The sequence below is a fragment of the Myiozetetes cayanensis genome, unplaced genomic scaffold, assembly GCF_022539395.1.
Source record: "Myiozetetes cayanensis isolate MyiCay16 unplaced genomic scaffold, myiCay2020 scf5-8, whole genome shotgun sequence".
NCBI lineage: Eukaryota > Metazoa > Chordata > Aves > Passeriformes > Tyrannidae > Myiozetetes > Myiozetetes cayanensis.
The window spans coordinates 108,563,975-108,579,488 of NW_026087742.1; the positions used below are offsets into that span (position 1 = coordinate 108,563,975).

Sequence of the window (15,514 nt, forward strand, 5' to 3'; positions counted from 1 at the left end):
GTATTAAATGTAACTAAACCTTTTTCCAGTTGCTACCCCATGTATTTTTTTCACTTTGCACAATCCCAAATATCAGTGAAGGTTCTGCATTTTTGTCAGTTCCACATCTCAGCTCTTGGATGCTGGCACAAAGTCCAGAAATTTGTCCCAACCCAAATAATGCTTAATAAATCTAAATTTGAAGGTCAGTAGGACACACACACATTTTCATGCTACACTGTTATGCCAATGCAATAATACAGTCCTAATTTTACTTGCACTCAGGTAAAAGCAGAACTCTATTTGTCTGCAAAGCAAGATATTTGGAACAGTACTGTGAATTACATATACACATGTTCCTTCTGTAGTGTCATACTCATCATATGTATACACAACTTAAGAAATAAAACATTTTTTTGCTTGCTCTTTGTACAGGACATTTGATACACACCCTAATAGTCAATTATCTGAAAAAAACAAAACAAAACAAAACAAACAGAACTGTGTAGTAGTGCTTTAATATTCATTTCTGGAAATCCAAAACAGCCTTACAGCAGCTGTTAGGTGGTTACCAGTCTCTTCCAAAGACATACAGTTATAAAGAAAAAATTCTGTTCATAAGCAGCATCTGAGAAAACAACTTAACGTAGCTGCCACTTAGTGGCAGCACTCATTTAGGCATTTTTGGTATCAATACATCTCTTTATCATATAATTTGTGCATTAATGAACGAAAATGTAGGCCCCAATCCGGCAAATACATCCGTGTGTGCAAATGTTTTTCTTCCACGTGGAATATTTCAAGTTAAGACTCATCAGATGAGCAAAGATAAGAACTTGCATAAATCTTTAAAGGAGGGGAACTCTTAGTGCTCAAAATTTAACAGTATTATTTCATGGGACTAAGATCTAATTCTAGACTTAGGGAATGTAGGAAACACTCTTATAAACAACAGATAAGTTACTCATGATTGCTTTCAAAGCTAACAAGAGCCTCTAGAAATGTGTGTGCCTTCTCACCAAACATTTTTACCCTACTTGGAGTGATGTGGGTCCAGTCTTACTGCCCTAGCCCCTGGCTACTGCATGAGGAATCAATAAAGTGCTTGTCACAAATTCCACAGTCATGGAATAAAATCAAATTTAGGTACCTTCAGAATGTTTTTGGATTCATAAGCGATGAATTGAGGGCTGGTGTCAGATCCCCAGCATGTTTCCCTGAATTGCTAACAAATACTATGCTCTTCATTTGAAGACAAATTAGAACTCTGCTAGGACTAGATACATTTCACCCAGCAAAGTCCTCCTCTGCCTCCAGGGGGAAAAGCTTAACTGGATTTAATGCCAATGTAAATGTTCATGCTTGACCAAAACATGATGCTCATGCAATTTCACAGGCACCAGCATCCAAAGTGAAAGTCAGCTTTGTTTAATCAAACATGAAGAACCGGTATTGTTTATAACATATCCACTCTGAATTGTGTTTGTAATTTGTCCCAAATGCACCATGATCCTGAGAGGTCTTGCTTGCCCTTTGACATTTCCTTTGATTTGATATGTTTTTTTCTTTTTGAATAAAGTATCTTTGATATTAGCTTTGACATAAATTGTATTAATCTTTGTGGCATCTTCTCATTAACATACTTCTAAATATTTAAATTACTAAAACTTTCTCTTTAGATAGATAGATACATACATATATATATAAATTAAATTTTTTTGCTAGCTTTCAGATAATTAATCTATGAGAACTGGCTTAGACTGTATGCTCTCTGTAGAGAATTTCTGTATGCTCCTCATACAGAAATAAATAATAGTTTGAAACATTTAGCCATATGTTTGGATAATTGTTTTTTTTTTAAAGGCTTCGGTGTTGCTTATCTTTATCTTCCAGTCAGCTACAGGATAATAGCAACAGCAAACACGTTGACAATGCAGTTCATTGTCCGGTTCTCCCATCTCACTGTGCAGGTTCCTAGAAGAGATTATTACAAAATGAAAAATAGAATTCCAGTGTCTTTACTACATTCACTTTATCACAGTGTAAATGATGCCAAATTAGTATGAATATTTCAGCTGTGATTTAAGATAAATAATATTATGTCATCTTGCTTATAAATTGACTACACTCCTCAAAACATTTTCATTAATTTGTACATTGTTTGTTACCTAACATGACCCTTGTATGCTTAAGACAGTTTAAAATCCTTAAAAATCCCAAACTGAAATTGGCAGGATAATCAAACAAGAAATCAGAAAAAAAAATGGAGCAAATACATTCTACTGTATTTACTTTCTGTAATTTTTCCTCTTCTATTGTATCAATACCTTACAAGCCAGGGAAACATGAAGATTACACTGTACTTGTTTCACAATTTTTTTTAACCTTGGATAACTTTTTGATGCCCTCTCTGCTTTAACATTAAGCCTTGGTGTGCTCCTCTATAAAGACCTTTCTGAATCTGGCACAGACAAAAGATTTTTTTAATACTGTTTCCCCATGATATTCTGAACCTGGGAAAAAAATGTATTTAGAACTAATTTTGAAACACTACAATGCATCCAAGGCCTGGCTGACAGTTAAGCAGACAAAACACATGCTGTTAGTCAAACTATTTCTATTTTTCACCAAGCTCTGTTCTCCTCACGGCAGCCAGGCAGATATGTTTAGGACTAACCCCTTGTATTTACTGTTTACATTTTACTGCCTGTGATGGTTCTTCAACCAATCTATGGTTACTGATAAGGATTAAATGCTTTGACTCTTGTTTCAGAATGGAAGGCATTTCTATTCCTGCTTCTCATAATTTACAAAGCAATTGCTCTTAGTGCAGGCACTGACTGGTAACATTTCTGCTGGGATTGTAAATTCTGAAAGCTGCTGCTTCTAAAGCCACAGCTGAAAATGTTCAACACAAATATTACAGCTGAGCAAGAAGTAACATTTCTTTTACTACAAATTCTCTATTTGGATGGGGAAGCTTACCATCAGTTGTGGTATCCCAGAAGCATGAGCTTGCTGTGTGAAGACCAGCTCCACTCCTCTGCATCACTGCACAGGTAACTGCAAGATGCAGCCATAAAATCAAGGAATTCATTATTAAAGCAGAAGAGGTGAATCATTCAGGACTTCTGAACTCAAGCCTCTATTACATTTTCAAATGGCGGGCACGTGGCATTCAGCAATGTTAAAACTGATTTTGACAACCCCTCACCCCCGGTATTTTCCTCAAGAACTTGGTATTCATTTCGTGATTATTTTTACTCACATTAACACAATGGCTTTAACAAAATGCTTGCTAATAGGATTATGATTTTTATCTTTTAAACTTCTTAGATATTAGCTTGTGTCATGTGCACCTCAGAACAGGACTGCAGGTGCTGTCCTCACAGGTACAGCAGAAGTCACAATTATGAGAGTTGTTCCCCAAAACTACTTGTTGCCTGCTCTCTGAAACCACACTCCAGTAACATGCAGCATTTCTAGACTGACCTGCAATGGTCATAAAACCAGAGACAATCTGAATCCAAGACTTTCAAAACAGAACTGAGTGCAAACACTACACTCCACAAAAGGACCAAAGTGGGTTAAACTTCTACTTATTTCACTTTCCCTTCCACATATATATATAAATACACTGGGACGTGACAGCATACAGGACTAAAGTGTTCCAAATGTTTGCATTTATAGGCAGCTTAATCCAACTGATAATTTTATTTCATATAGCAATTATTGCCTGAACTGATACCAAAAACTTTATATCATTGTTTTGGGCTTGTTTAGCAATCAGAGAAGACCACATAACATATAATCTGTTAAGATGTCTGTGAAGAGTTACCAGCATGTTCAGCCCAGGTAAAACTGCCACAGGTTTACCACAAGGTATTACTAAAAATCTGTATAACAGAAGAGTTCAGGTATCTGCTGTGGTTTGCTTACAGTTTAAAACTTCCTACTGAGTACAGCACTGCATTCACATGAACTTTTCAGCAATTATTTATTGCGACTGCATGTGGTACAACTGCTTGTACTTACCTATGTACTTGTATGTTTTCCCCAGTTTCACCAGATGTGTCAGCGACTGTTCCACTATAGCAGCAGTCCACTGGTTGACTTTGTTGTGATTATAATCTGCCTTGCCTAAAACACTTTCTATGCACTAAAACAGAGGAAAAAAATTAGTTACAGTAAACATATTTCAAAATACAAAGGTTCAAAATGTTTCAGTCTGAGGATTTTTTTCTGGCAATTAAGTTACTTTAAATCACTTGAGATCATCAGGTATCAGTCGTTGAATGGGAAGTAAAATGACTCTTCTTGGAAACTTATTTTTATTCCCCATTTACCACAATATTACATGAATAAAAAAGAGGCCCTGACTGAACATTTCTTGCAGGAAAGATTTTAGCCATATACTTTAAGTACCAAGTATGTATTTACCAGTGAAGGTACTAACACATCCCACTGTTTCTAATGACTGCCTACTCCAGCCTGGCTTCCAGAAGCTACTGTAATGGAAATGGTACAACTCCAATCAATAGTATCAGCTTGGGCTGGCCAACCTTTCAGAGCCTGTGAGCAAAATTCCAAAATCTTCAGAGATAGAGTGACAATAGTGAGACGTACACCCCAGCTCAAAAGATGAGGAAGATGTTTGAGATGCTCAGAGATTATATCTTGCAGCACAAGAAATATCTGAACTGCCTGAAAATTGCATGTTCTCCCAAAGCTACTGATTGGCCAACCCTTGCTTAAACTTAAAATGATTGAACAGAAAGCCTTCTCAGTAATTGTAACTCTTAAACTGCATTCCCTGCTCCTAAGAAATTCAGAATTACATGTTGATTGATTCACTTCTTAAAATTGAGAAACCCAGCTAAGAAACACACATCTGGAAAAGGTAAGTAAAACAAAACTATGTTCTCCTCTGATTTTCAGTTAAGATGAATCCCATGCTCTAATCACCCATTACCAGGCTGTGTAAGAGCCTTATGCCCCAGATTTTGAAAAGCCCAATTAGTTCTGACCACAGTGTATAAAAGCTGGCCAAAGGAGTCAGTGGAAACAAACATCCACAAAACACAATAGGGACAAGACCCCTCAGGGATTTTGGTCCTTCCAGAAATGTAGCCAGTGCTAGAGCTCTGGTTAAGCTTCCAATCAGAGGCAGAAACATTTGGCTTTACTCCCAGCGTCTGGAGTCTGTCTCATACCGTGTTTGGCTTTACAAGGCAGGGACAGTTACATAAAGGGTTGAATTGTCGTTTATCTGACATCCAAGAGCTTGCTGTTGTGTACTGTGGCAGCCTCAAAGGTACAGTGCTTTACCTTCCTTACAGGGCAAATGGAAAAGGACCTGCAGAGCCACTCCAGGAATTCCTTTCTAAAAATGCTTTTTGCTTCCCTGCAAAACCTGTAAGCCACAGGCTCTTCATTAATCACACTCTAGTTACTAGGTATTTAACTCAGACCATCAGGCTACTGACTTGTCAGCCTGCTCTTCCTGTGTAAAAAATGTTTTTCAAAAGCACTGCTAGAACAACAAGCTCATGGAGTGCAACCTCCCACACAAGCCAAGGCTAAATTCCAAGTCTGATTACATTGTCCAAGGCCTTGTCAAGTCTTAAAAATCTCTAAGAATGGATACTCCACAAGCTCTCCCTCCAGCCTCTATAGTTATTAGCTTCTCTCTAGCTGGATAAAAGGGCAAAAAAATTGGTGAATTTCCCTTGCAACTTGGGGCTGCCACCCCTCCTCTTTCCTCTGTGATGCAAATCTGGCTCTCTTCTCATCTACCCTCTCCTCTTTAGGTAGTTGAAGACACCAATTAAATGAAGCTTGAAGCAGCTCCAAAATAAACTCTGTCTTTATTCGATAAAAATAATACTTTTATATAAGATTGAATTTATGTGGGATTGTCAATGAAAGTGTTTTTACTATACTTCAAGGTAAGATAAGGCAAAGAATTTCTTTGAAATACAGCTGCTTAAACCTACCTCCTTAACTATGTTGTGGGCCTCATCAGCATTGAAGATCATCTGTAACAGAAGTTAATTATTATTTTTGACTGAAAAGTAAACCAATTATACAGTTTTACTCTAAGGAACACATAACTATTAGGCCTCGTGTCTGGTTATTTCCATTGTGGTCTGTTAGTATAATTCTAAAAATCTTACTTTTTCCCCCAGCTCCATGCTTATGTTGTTTGGTATTGCTTTGCCAGGGATGTTTGACTGAGGACAAAAAGCTCAGGCATCGGTAAGGTTGATTCAACTTACAGTTTCTGCAGTGACTGGATCCCACTGCTGTCTACTGTTTGTCATGGGAAATATTCTCCGAGAAAAATTAAATGGCAAATCTTTTATTCTGGGTTTTATAATCTGTGTTTTTATGGGAGTCACGGACTTAGTACGCAGGTTACATCTTGCTTCCAAAAGGCTTTGTAACACTAGCATAAAAAACCTAGTCTGCACAGTCATTAGGCTACCCGAATATCTCTCCCGAGCGCAGGAAAAGCTTGCAAGTTTTAATTCCTCCTATTTCCTACTCATTCCCACTCATCGGCGCTCGGCTTGGATTCCAAAGGGAACGCGGCACGTGCCGTCGTGCCGCCCGCCTCTTCCTAGCCGTGAATTTCAAACACTCGGGCAGGGGCAGAAACCTCAAGGGCATTAATGTTTAAGTTAGGTTTGGGGGGTTTTTTTTAAATGAAAACCGGGGGCCAGAGCTCCGAGGCGGCGCCCTGGGGAGGGATCGGCTCCCCCGCCCGGGCTGGCCCGGCCCGGCCCGGCACTTGTTGGGTTTTCCCCAGCAAGGGAAATGATGGGGGCGGGGGGAAGGAGGGATTTTCCAGGGAAGCTGGTGGGGGGTTCCCAGGGAAAAAAATGGCCGCGGTCTGACAGCGCCCGGCACCGCGGCCCCTTCCCGGAGGGAACACCCATCCCGGGCACTGGGCAGGCCGGCGGCAGCCGCGGAGCTGACGCCGCTCGGTCCCGGGCTGGCCCAGAGCCCCGGCACAGCCCCGCACACACCCCGGGGGTGGCGGCCCCTACCTCGTCGTTGTGGGGGTGAAACTCCTCCATGGCCCCGGGCAGGCTGCGGCTGCTCCGGCAGCGGTGGCGGCTCCGAGTCCTGCGCGGCTCCGCCTCCGGCGGGCGGGCAGGAGGGGCGGGGATCCCGGGCCGCCCTGAGGGAAGGGGAGCCGGGATGGATCCCGCCCCGGGACCGGCGGGTGCCTGGAGCCAGCACTGCCGAGCGGAAAAGGGAAGGGAAAAGATCCCCAGCTCAGGAAGGACCTGTGGGAGCTAGTCCATAGGAGGCCACCAAGATGATCAGAGGGATGGGGCAGCTCTCCCATGAGGAAAGGTTGAGAGAGCTGGGGTTGTCCAGCTTTGGAGTGAGCTAATTTGGTCCTTCCAGTACCTGAAGGGAACTTAACAGGAGAGATGGGGCAGGACTTTTTACAGGAGCGTGTAGTGACAGGACAAGGGTGAGTGGGTTCAGATAGAAGGAGAGTAGGTTTAGATTAGACATTAGGAAAAAATCCTTTTCTGTGAGGGTGGTGTGGTGCTCAAACAGGTTGCCCAGAGAAGCTGTGGCTGCCCCATCCCTGGAAGTGTTCAAGGCCAGGTTGGATGGGGCTCTGAGCAAACTGGTCTAGTGGAAGGTGCCCCTGCCCGTGACAAGGGGATTGGAACTGGGTCATATTTAAAGTCCCTTCCAACCCAAACCGTTCTATGATTCCATGAGCAAGTGCCCGTTCATTACCTATAATGTTACCACCAAATTTGCAATAGTGGAAAACTGTAATTTCATGTTATTTTAATTCCACTTTATTACAGAGTTGATTCTGAGTTTTGTTTCACTCAATGCATCATATATATATATGTGTGTGTGTATATATATCTCTCAATACACCACATCTTTTCTTTCTCTCTGAAGTTGCCTGGGAAACAGGAAAGGCACCTCATACAACACAATTCAGAATTTTCAAGTGGTGGAGTTTTTTGTTCTTGTTGTTTTTTTTTTTTTAAATTATTACCATTCTTTTCATTTGAGGGAAGGTCTTGTGTAGATTTTCCTCCTGTGATTTCTCCTGTGTTTTCTTCTGGTTTCTCCTGTATTTCCTTCCTGTATTTCTAAACCAGACTGAACATAGTAGAGAAGATAAAGGCTGATGCCCCACTTCTAATTTTAGTCTCGGCAGTATAGGTTTGGACAGATACACATGTACCTTACAAAAGGTAAATGTGTTCAGTCTTAATTGTACACTCATGGGAAATACTGTCTTTGAAAAGCATGAAAGTACAGGGGAAAGCAAAGCTAAGCATTTTTATACTGACCTGCTCTCAGACTAGTTTTTGTGTTTAGCATTTGCAATGATTATGATAGGAGAAAAAGGAAGATGAAGACTAAATCTCTTTCAAAGCAGATCTTTATGAGCTAGTGCAGATGTATGTAGTCACAGGAAAACACATGAAAGAAAATCTCTTTCAGTATAAGATTGTTTGGTTGTTTTGTTTTGTTTTGTTTTGCTGTGACCTCTGCAGTATCTTCATGGGCTAAGCTATGGATGAAATTGCAAACTTATTTTTAAAGAAATAAAAGCTGGCAGAAGCATGTGTTGTATATACATTAGCATACTGTAGACAAAGCTAACATTGTTTAAATAACTTACCCTTGGGTCGTGGGCGTTTTCTTATTCTCTGTGTTTTCAGATGTTTTGCATCTTTGCATGTGTGTTTTCAGATGCAGTATCCTGTCAAGTGAAAATAGTTCCTAGACTATTTTTCAGTTCTGTTTATAAACATTCAAAGAAATACATTCCTTGAAATATTAGCAACAATTATGTCACTGAATTACACAGAAAATAATGAGGTTTCCTGTATGATCAACAAGTGTGTGTGTGTGTAGGTCCAAATACCAAAAAAAAATTATCTATCCTTCCTCTCCCGCTACCCTTTGTAGATTAGGAGGATAGCAGGAGGTTTGAGGAAATGCTGAGTACATCAGCTCAACATCCAGAAAGCCATTAGAAAAATAATAAAATGACTAAACTATATTAACCTGGGAAGTGTTTACAAATAAACTCCCAGCATCACCCATGAGCATCCAACATAGATGTGTCAGGAGTATATTATGTTAAATAATCTGATTTTTTTATTCTTTGTTAAGGCAGCCAGTTTAATGGATGAAGAAGAAATAAAAAGTAGATGTGTTATTTTGTAGTAATTTTGTCTTTTTTTTTTTTTTTTGCTTTCTTACATAAGAATGTATAATCTAGTGAAAAACTAACCAATCATTCCTAATAAAAGTTTATCAAAGTAGAAGGAATAAATGCAAGGAGATGGGTAGGTTTTTGCCCCAAAAGCTAAGTAATATTTGTCACAATAACTTGAATAATGGAATAAAAATAGTCCTTATAAAAGCTCTTTACTGACAGCACGTTTAAAGAAGTTACAAGCACATTTAATGACAGGATCAAAATTGAAAGTGTTGAATGGGTTGGAGAAAACAACAACAGGAAATTTCATAAAAAATATCAAGTATTCTCTGTAAAACCAGAACATCAAAGGCACAAATACAAAATGGGGCCTAATTGTCTAGGCAGTAGTGCTGCAGAGAAAAATATGTAATTACAATAAATAGGAACCCGAGTAGGATGTTATAAATAACTAAATCATTTGAAGGGTACAGTGAAGGACACAGAAGGCAGTTATGTAGTTCTGTTTGGTTTTGATCAGGCACTGAATGTAACAGAGACAGAAGAATAATTCTTCCTGAAGGCGGCAAGACCAAGAGGAAGCTTAGAAAACGTGATTTGTAGAGGAACTGGATTTGTTTTATAACCCTTGCCCAGACTTTCTTATAGATGTCTCTGACTGCACAGTGATTTGCTGGCAAAGGTGGTTAATGAGCCAAGGCATGATGAAAGGTAGGAGAAGAAATGATGCTTTTATTTGAACTCAGTGAAATTTATGTTAAATATTAGGACAAAAAATCAAAATATAAGAATAATAAAGCACTGAAACAGACCTTTGGAATCGCCTTCACTGGATCAATAACACATCAGATAACATCTGCCAGCCATCTAACTAGCCTTTAGTGAGGAGGAGGAGGAGAAGGTATTAAATAATCTTTTGAGATAGTTTTAGACATAGATTTGTTCAATTCAGTGAAAATACAGCTATTTTCACAACTATTGAGTGATTATTTTCCTTTCCTTCCTACCAGATTCCCTTTTTATCTTGTCTCAATAACCAAAATCACCATCATTTTTCCCCTTTTTTCCTCTGAGAATGCCTAATGCTATTACTGATTTCACAAAAGCAATGCTAAATTGTAACGAGGAGCCAGTACACTTCTTTTCAGCGGGAGTTACCTGATAACACTGCTTAATTCGTTTTTACACTACTGCAAATTGTAACCCGGGAAATGCAAAGGGATCGGCAGTATAATTAGTTCTGAGAACTGTAATAGGAAATGGGAAAAGTGCTGAATGAGGTGGCTCAGAAACACAACCCTAAATGTGAAAGAACTGTAGGCTTTCATCTTTCAAATGCAGAACATGAGCTCTTAACAAGAAGGAGAACAAACAGTGCAGTTCAAATCGCTTGTTGATTAAAAAGCAAATATTTGAGGAGGATTTGGCGTACTGGGGAGGTGGCAGCCTGTGCAGGCTGTGCAGATCCTACGCTGCCTGAACACAGCCAGCAAAAAATGTGAATGCTAATGCATCTCGAATAGTCCGCCTCCTGTCTCGATTTTTCCTTTAAATTGTTGTAAACATTGTAAACCTTCACATCTACTTTAAACTGCGGAATACAAAATCAGCAGAACTCTGGTATTAATTATTTCTAGCTTGGCTGCTAAGCTACTTGTGGCTGGATGCTGGAGGAAGGATCGGTGTGTGCTGCTCCTGTTCTTGCGCTCTTCCTACACACTCTGCTCGGTACCACAGAGATCAGAAAGGTGGATCAGATGGACTCTTGGGCTAATCAATATGTCAGCTCTTGTGCTGGTCAGATCAGGGGTGCTTGACCCTAGTAGAAATTCTACTTAGTTGCCTTTCTGATTCTTTGTTTCTCTTTTTTTTCTGAGAGCTGTTTTTAATGTTAACTGCAGTGACTTGCTAGAACTTCTTGGAAGAGCTGAATGGCCACTCAACAATTGTTTAAAAAAATCCTTGGTTCTAACACAGCAAATCAGAAGCATTACAGTACACAACATGACTACTCAAACAGAAACCCCTGAGCTGGAAGGGGAGCAGAGCACTGCCTCCTTCACCTCCTAAGCTTTGAAACTCACTCTAACATGAAGCTGACAGAACAGTGTGGACCGGCTTTGTTGCCTTGTGCCCAAGCAACTGTGTAAACATATTGGGATGTACAATATGTAGCAAACACTTGGGATAAAAGCTGATCAACATTTTAAATTTCTCTTTCGTGGGGAATGCTGGCATTTTAGATCTTACCGTTTTTGGCAGAAATACAAATGAAATGCCATTTAGGGGAACTGGTCACCTGATCACTGAGAGCAATACGTTTATTGTGACTTTCACAACAGGACAAAACCATGATGAAAACCATTTGCACTGATCCAGTGCTGGAGCTAGACCAAACTGCCACCAACAAGCATAAATGACAATAGAGAATCAAAAATGTTTGATGATAGGTAGGACAAGACACTAACAAAATGTTGAATGAGATCGTCTAAAGAACTGATTGTTGCTGTGCATGCCATTAGTGCAATGAACTTCTTCAGGAGAAGCTGTTACCTGCCCTTAAGGATGTTTTCAGAATGTTCATGTTCATAAAAACTTCTAGCATCTCTAAAATCACAGCTGAGGAGAAAAAAAAAAAAAAAAAAGCAGGAGGAGAGGACATGAAGAAGGGCTCTCCATGATCAAACTCTTCAGTATTTTCCTTGGCATCAAACTGAAGAAAAGTTAATGACATAACTAATTATTCTTTCCCTTTTTAAATATGAATGTTGGTCTCAAATGAAGAGGGAAGGGGTTTTTGGCTTGTTAAAGATGTCAGTGGTGGTCCTTGAAAACAGCTTCCTCTGCTGCTCTTAGGAAATAGGCAAACTCTTACCTAGAGAGAGAACAACATGCTTATGGCTTAACACAGGGATCTACCTTCCCATTTTGTTTCCTTCTGTGCTGGCATAGAGTTCCAAATAACGGCACAAACCTTCTGTACTGAGTTTGACATGGTAATGTGCTGGCAGTGGCTGTGGGGCTGAGGGGTGACCTCTCTGGGAAGGCATCTGGAGCTGCCTCCATGCCAGGAACAGCTGGTTCCAGCTTGCTTGAAAATGAATCCACCACTGCCCAAGGCTGCGCCAAGCTGGTGCCTCTATGAGAATGTGTTTAAGTAAAGGTGAAAAATACTGTACAGCAGCAGTTAGAGGGAGGGGTAAGAGAAAAATGTGAGAGCAACAGCCCTACAGACATGAAAGTCAGTGAAGAAGGAGGTGGAGGAGGTGGTGGAGCTCCTGAAGCAGAGATGTCCCTGCAGTCCGTGGAGAAGACCATGGTGACACAGTTTGTTCCCCTTTAACCTAGGCAGGACCATGCCAGAGCAGATATCCATCCACCTGCAGCCTGTGGAGGACCCCATCCCAGAGCATGCGGATACACACCCTGAAGGAAGGTGCAGGCCATGGAGAGCTCAGACAGGAGCAGACTGCTGGCAAGAGCTGTGGCCCATGGAGAGGAGCTCACACTGGAGCAGTCTGCTCTCAAAGGACTATAACCCCTGGAAAAGGACCCATGCTGGAGCAGTTCATGAGGAACTGCAGCGTGTGAGAAGGACCCACGTTGGAGAAGTTTGTGAAAGACTGTACCCCATGGGAGGGACCTCCTGCTGGAGCTGGGGAACAGAGAGAGAAGGAAGGAGCAACAGAGAGGAGCTGATACGGACTGACTGTAGCCCATGTTCCTCATCTGTCTACAATGCTCAGTGGAGAGAAGGTAGAAGAGTCACGAGCAAAGGAGTGAAGATGAGCCTGGAAAGAGGAGAGGATTGGAGGGAAAGTCATTTTAGCTTTGTCCTCGTTTCTCATCATCTTACTCTATTTTTAACTTACAGTACATTAATTTTCCCTAAGCCGAGTCCGTTTTGCCTGTGACAGTAGTTGGCGAGTACCTTTATCTTGACTTATGAGCTTTTCCATCCTGTTTTCTCCCTTACCTTGAGGAGAGGGAGTGCTGGAACAGCCGAGATGTGCTCTGTCAGCCGGCCAGGGTTAGCCCAGCACACACACCTAGTGCCAACAGATTACAGCTCCCCCTGTACATCACATCTGAGAGCAGCACATTTCACCGAGCTGCTGGTTGTGCTCTGTAAGTGTTACAAAATAACTTCCAGCAACGTTTTACTCGGTAATACTCAGCAATTAGAGACACAAAAAAGGCAGGAGGGATGGCAGGTATTCTTTGAAAGCCTTTGAACATCAACTTTCTTGAAGCACAAGAGGAAGATGCAAGAGCTGCTTATCGTTTGCTCCACTTCAGTTGTTTTTCTCATTATTTCGGTGAATACAGAACAGGAACAGCAGGAACAGCTCAAGAAAATGCTGAAGAAAAGACCTTGCACATATGATATAGCTAGGCATTCTCTACACTGTGGCTTGTGTTTCTTCTGAAAGTGATGCTTTGTTCCACTAAGATAAAGAAATCAGAATATATGTAACCAGTCAAAGGCAAGGGACACTGTATTTAGAATGCATTACTCGCTTTTTATGTCTACGATAAAGCATTATTATGTATTAACATCTTTTAGGATTTGTGTGCCTTAGAGGAAAAGACTTTATTTCCCAAGTAGACCAAACAAGCATTATAGAATATATTTTACTTTTCCAAAGCCATTAGCAAAGCAATATGCAAGGCAATTTAGTGGGAATTGCTAGGGGTCAAAATTTAAAAATAAATACCTTAAGGCAAATTTATTTTTTTAACAAGAAATTGGCTGCTTTCTATTTAAAATGGATCTATTTATTAAAAATGTATTGAATGTGTTGAAAATTTATTGAAACTTCCTCCTACAAATCAAAATTCATCACAGATGGCTCAGGAACAATTGTGTGATCTCTATATTGAATTCACAGTTACTGTTTGGTTTACTTAGGCACATGAATAACCTCTGAAGTTAGAGAACCAGAAATATATTAAGTCTTATTGTGGCTATTCATATGACCATGAAAGCTCAGAAATTTGAATGATTTCTGAGACAACTGTCTTATTTGCAAATGATTTCTGAAAATAGTCATGTGTGGTAAAGAAGATAACCTTCAGTGACCTTATTGTGGAAACATCAAAGTGTACCAAGGCTGCCTGTTCACATTTGTAACTCTTCATTTGCTTCTGTTAAATGATATTAAATAATATGTTAAAATGTACAGAACATGGTGCTGTTTTAAATGCTATTCAAGCAGTCACCATAACACTGTTGTAAGACTGTAAATTATGAGAGCTTGTGCCCAAATACTCCTACAATATGCGTGTTTGAAGCTGACAGATTTTATGATGTATAAACATTTAAGTGAAAATAAGAACAGTTTTAAAAAGTATTTGTTTCAAAACATCTAGCCTTTGAATTTTTTTTTTATAGTGTGCTGTGCATAAAACCATCTTAATCTCAGTCTTTTATAATTTAGAAATGCTGCAGTATCAGCTATTAAAAGCAAGCACACTGTTATCCCTTTCTGGAATCCAAGACATTAATTGCATGAAATTTAAATAAAACATGTTGTTCTTTGCCATGATCAGAGCACTTGTCTTTTAATCCATTACTTGCTTTACTGAGGTGAAAATAACCACTGTAGGACTGTGAAGTATTCCCAACATAGTTCATAATGCTACTGATATAAAATGCCATACCATTAGATGTTGAATTAAACGCTGGCAAGAACATTCCATGGAGACACATTTTAGTGATCTTGTTTTTTTTCTTGTGGTTCAGAAAAAAACAAACTCGTTATTTTTAAGGTGGAGCAAACATCACAAGACAGTTGAGCTGATATGAAGGGTCAGTGCCAACACATGAATGGGTCCAGCCTCTCCCCTCAATCTCCTACTTCAGCAGCACAGTGCTGCCTTCCTTGGTGGAGGCTCCAGTGCTCCACTGACTCCTGATCCCGAGGATGTCTCACTAAATCATCAGCAACAAAAACTGAGTAACTTTCTGCTAGTTTTCTGCATTGGCTTGCTAAGAGATCACATAGACAGCTGAGCCAAGGAGAACATTATTGAAGAATGGAGAAAAAGGTAGTGAATAGAGGGTTTCACCTTTCAGTGGCTTCAAACTATCAGACAAATGCAGCCTTTTAACCAAACATGAGCTCATTTCCCTCAGGTATAAAAATGACTTCTTTAAATGATCTTTTTATATAGTAATTTTTTTTTTTATTATTCTATAGCTATACTGTGAACTGCTGTTAGGCAGCAAGGATTCTTAATGACTCTTGCCAGTCACAGTCTTGCTTTAAGGCAATGAGCACTTATTCCAGCTAAAAGAGAAGAGACATT

General features: G+C 40.0%; 1 protein-coding gene across 1 annotated transcript; it reads right to left on the bottom strand.

Moving 5' to 3' along the window:
- Positions 1 to 479: 479 nt before the first annotated feature.
- DYNLT3 (dynein light chain Tctex-type 3) lies at positions 480 to 7,141 on the bottom strand. The gene is made up of 5 exons (XM_050333599.1): positions 7,032 to 7,141; positions 5,976 to 6,017; positions 4,015 to 4,138; positions 2,965 to 3,042; positions 480 to 1,953 (listed from the first exon to the last, which is right to left on the bottom strand). The coding sequence occupies exons 1-5, from the start codon at positions 7,059 to 7,061 to the stop codon at positions 1,877 to 1,879; spliced, it is 351 nt and encodes a 116-aa protein (XP_050189556.1). The 5' UTR covers positions 7,062 to 7,141; the 3' UTR covers positions 480 to 1,876.
- Positions 7,142 to 15,514: the final 8,373 nt, after the last annotated feature.